Source organism: Pezoporus wallicus, unplaced genomic scaffold (assembly GCF_028554395.1).
Source record: "Pezoporus wallicus isolate ANWC-B61680 ecotype Strahan unplaced genomic scaffold, APGP_CSIRO_Pwel_v1 contig_14449, whole genome shotgun sequence".
In the NCBI taxonomy this organism is placed as follows: Eukaryota; Metazoa; Chordata; class Aves; order Psittaciformes; family Psittacidae; genus Pezoporus; species Pezoporus wallicus.
In genome coordinates, this window is record NW_026640947.1 from 1 (window position 1) to 3691 (window position 3691).

Consider the following 3691-nt stretch of genomic DNA (forward strand, 5'->3'; position numbering starts at 1 on the left):
GATGGGGGGGAGATTGGGGGGGATGGGGGAGGATATGGGGGGGATGGGGGATATGGGGGGGGATGGGGGATATGGGGGGTGGGGGATATGGGGGGGGGATGGGGGATATGGGGGGGTATGGGGGATATGGGGGGGGATGGGGGATATGGGGGGTAGGGGGGGGGATGGGGGTTGGGGGTATGGGGGGTGTGGGGGGATGGGGGATAGGGGGAACAATGGGGTACAGGGGGGGATGTGGGGGGGATGGGAAATATGGGGGGGATGGGGTACAGTGAGGTATAATGGGGGATATGGGGCATATGGGGGGCTATGGGGTACAGTGGGGTATGATGGGGGCCTATGAGGGCTATGGGGAACAGTGGGGGAATAGGGGGGTTATGGGGTACAGTGGGGGGATATGGGGGTCTATGGGGGATATGGGGGGCTATGGGGTACAGTGGGGGGATATGGGGTACATTGGGGGGCTATGTTATGGGGAACTGTGGGGGTTAGGGTACAGTGGGGAACAATGGAGCACAAGGGGGGCTATGGGGAACAATGGGGTACAGTGGGGGGATATGGGGTATAGTGGGGGATATGGGGTCTATGGGGAACAGTGGGAGGCTATGGGGGATATGGGGTACAGTGCAGGCTATGGGGTACAGTGGGAGATATGGGGGGCTATGGGGGATATGGGGTACAGTGGGGGATATGGGGGGATATGGGGTACAGTGGGGAGCTATGGGGGACATGGGGAACAATGGGGGGCTATGGGGTACAGTGGGGAACAATGGGGTACAGTGGGTGTCTGGGGCACAATGGGGGCCTATGGGGCACAAGGGGGGCTATGGGGCACAATGGGGTCTGTGGTGCACAATGGGGGTCTTTGGGTCACCATGCAGCTGTGAGGCAAAGTATGGGGCACAGTAAGGTCTATGGGGCACAATGGGGGCTATGGGGAACAATGCGGTCTGTGGGGCACAGTGGGGGTCTATGGGGCACAATGGGGTCTGTGGAGCACAAGGGGCGCTATGGGGCACAATGGGGTCTGTGGGGCACAGTGGGGTCTGTGGGGCACAGTGGGGGTCTATGGGGCACAACGGGGTCTGTGGGGCACAGTGGGGTCTGTGGGGCACAGTGGGGGTCTATGGGGCACAATGGGGTCTGTGGGGCACAGTGGGGTCTGTGGGGCACAGTGGGGGTCTATGGGGCACAACGGGGGCTATGGGGCACAATGGGGGTAATGGAGCACAACGGGGGCTATCGGGCACAATGGGGGCTATGGGGCACAGTGGGGGTAATGGAGCACAATGGGGGCTATGGGGCACAATGGGGGCTATGAGGCCCCCTTTGCCCCCCCTCACCCAGGTACCGCAGCAGCCGCCTCAGGGGGGCTCCGCAGCTCTGGCCCCACAGCGGCGGTGGGGCAGGGCCCCCCCGGCACCGCCCAAGGGGCCCCAAGAGCTCGCCCAGCACCATCTGCAGGGACAGCACCAAGACCCCCAAGTGACCCCAAAGTGACCTCCCTGACCCACAAGTGACCTCCAGACCCACAAGTGACACTCACAAGTGACCCCCAAGTGACCCCCCTGACCCACAAGTGACCCCCTAGTGACCCCCCAGACCCACAAGTGACCCCAAAGTCACCTCCATGACCCACAAGTGACCCCTCGCACCCATGTTACCCACAAGTGACCTCCCTAACTCACAAGTGACCCCCTAGTGACCCCTGAGACCCTCAAGTGACCCCTCCCAGACCCACAAGTGACCCCTCCCAGACCCACAAGTGACCCCTCCCACCCACAAGTTACACCCAAGTGAGACCCCAGACTCACAAATTACGAAGTGACCCACAAGTGACCTCCCTGACCCACAAGTGACCCCCTAGTGACCCCCAGACCCACAAGTGACCCCCAAGTGACCCCCAAGTGACCTCCCAGACCCACAAGTGACCCCCAAGTGACCCCCTAGTGACCCCCCAGACCCACAAGTGACCCCTCCCACCCACAAGTTACTCGCAAGTGGCCCCCAAGTGACCTCTCTGACCCACAAGTGACGTCTCAGACCCACAAGTGACCCCCCCAGACCCACAAGTGACCCCCAAGTGAGCCCCCAGACCCACAAGTGACCCCCAAGTCACCTCCCTGAGCCACAAGTGACCCCTGCGACCCACAACAAACCCCCCTTAGGACCGTAACTGCCCCCACCACCCCAAGTACTCCCCTCCAACCTCCCCCATCGACCCTCACCAGCCCCACAAATGCCCTTCCCCCCCAGCCCCACAAGTGTCCCCAGCCCCACAAGTGCCCCCCCCAGCCCCACAAGTACCCCCATAGCCCCCATTAACCCCTCCAGCCCCATAAGGACCCCCCAGCCCCACAAGTACCCTTCTCCCTTCCCCCCAGCCCCCCAAGTGCCCCCCAGCCCCACAAGTGCCCCCCCCCCAGCCCCACAAGTGCCCTTCCCTCCCCAGCCCCCCAAGTGCCCCCCAGCCCCACAAATGCCCGTCCCTCCCCAGCCCCCCAAGTGCCCCCCAGCCCCACAAGTGCCCTTCCCCCCCCCAGCCCCCCAAGTGCCCCCCAGCCCCACAAGTGCCTTTCCCCCCCCCAGCCCCACAAGTGCCCCCAGCCCCACAAGTGCCCTTCCCCCCCTTCCCCCAGCTCCACAAGTGACCCCCAGCCCCACAAGTGCCCCCTTCCCCCCTCCCCCCAGCCCCACAAGTGCCTCCCAGCCCCACAAGTGCCCTTCCCTCCCCAGCCCCACAAGTGCCCCCCCAGCCCCACAAGTGCCTCCCAGCCCCACAAGTGCCCTTTCCCCCCCAGCCCCACAAGTGCCCCCCAGCCCCACAAGTGCCCTTCCCTCCCCACAGCCCCACAAGTGCCCTTCTCCCCCCCCAGCCCCACAAGTGCCCTTCCCCCCCCAGCCCCACAAGTGCCCCCCCCAGCGCCCCCTCACGGTGAGCGCGGGCACGGCGGTGACGAGCCCGTAGACGAGCGCGGGGGGGGCGCGGCTGGCGCCGGGGGGGCCGGGGTAGGGGCGGCCGAAGGCGGGGTCCCGGCAGAAGAAACCGCCCTGGGGCACCGGGAACGGCTCCGAGAACTCCAGGAGGTACCAAAGGGAGGCCACGGAGCCAAGGATGAGAACCTGGGGGGGGCAGGGAGAGGGACCCCATAGAGACCCATAGAGACCCATAGAGAGACGTAGAGAGAGCATAGAGACCCATAGAGACCCATAGAGATCATAGAGACCCATAGAGAGACCATAGAGACCCATAGAGACACATAGAGCACCCATAGAGAGACCATAGAGACTCATAGAGACCATAGACACGCATAGAGACCATAGAGCCCACAGAGATCCTTAGAGACCCATAGAGACCATAGAGACCCATAGAGACCCATAGAGACCCATAGAGACCCATAGAGACCCATAGAGACCCATAGAGAGACCATAGAGACACCATAGAGACCCATAGAGAGACCATAGAGACACCATAGAGACCCATAGAGACATCATAGAGACACCATAGAGAGACCATAGAGACCATAGAGACACCATAGAGACACCATAGAGACACCATAGAGAGACCATAGAGACCATAGAGACACCATAGAGACACCATAGAGAGACCATAGAGACCATAGAGACACCATAGAGACACCATAGAGACACCATAGAGACACCATAGAGAGGGGATAGAGACACCATAGAG

At 62.5% G+C, this 3691-nt stretch overlaps 1 protein-coding gene across 1 annotated transcript; it reads right to left on the bottom strand.

Moving 5' to 3' along the window:
• Positions 1–1296: 1296 nt before the first annotated feature.
• LOC130605669 (phospholipid phosphatase-related protein type 2-like) lies at positions 1297–3123 on the bottom strand (the record flags this gene model as incomplete). The annotated part of the gene is made up of 2 exons (XM_057421354.1): positions 1297–1458; positions 2935–3123. Coding segments are annotated over 2 exons (351 nt in total), but the record flags the coding sequence as incomplete, so codon positions are not given.
• Between the last annotated feature and the right edge of the window lie 568 nt (positions 3124–3691).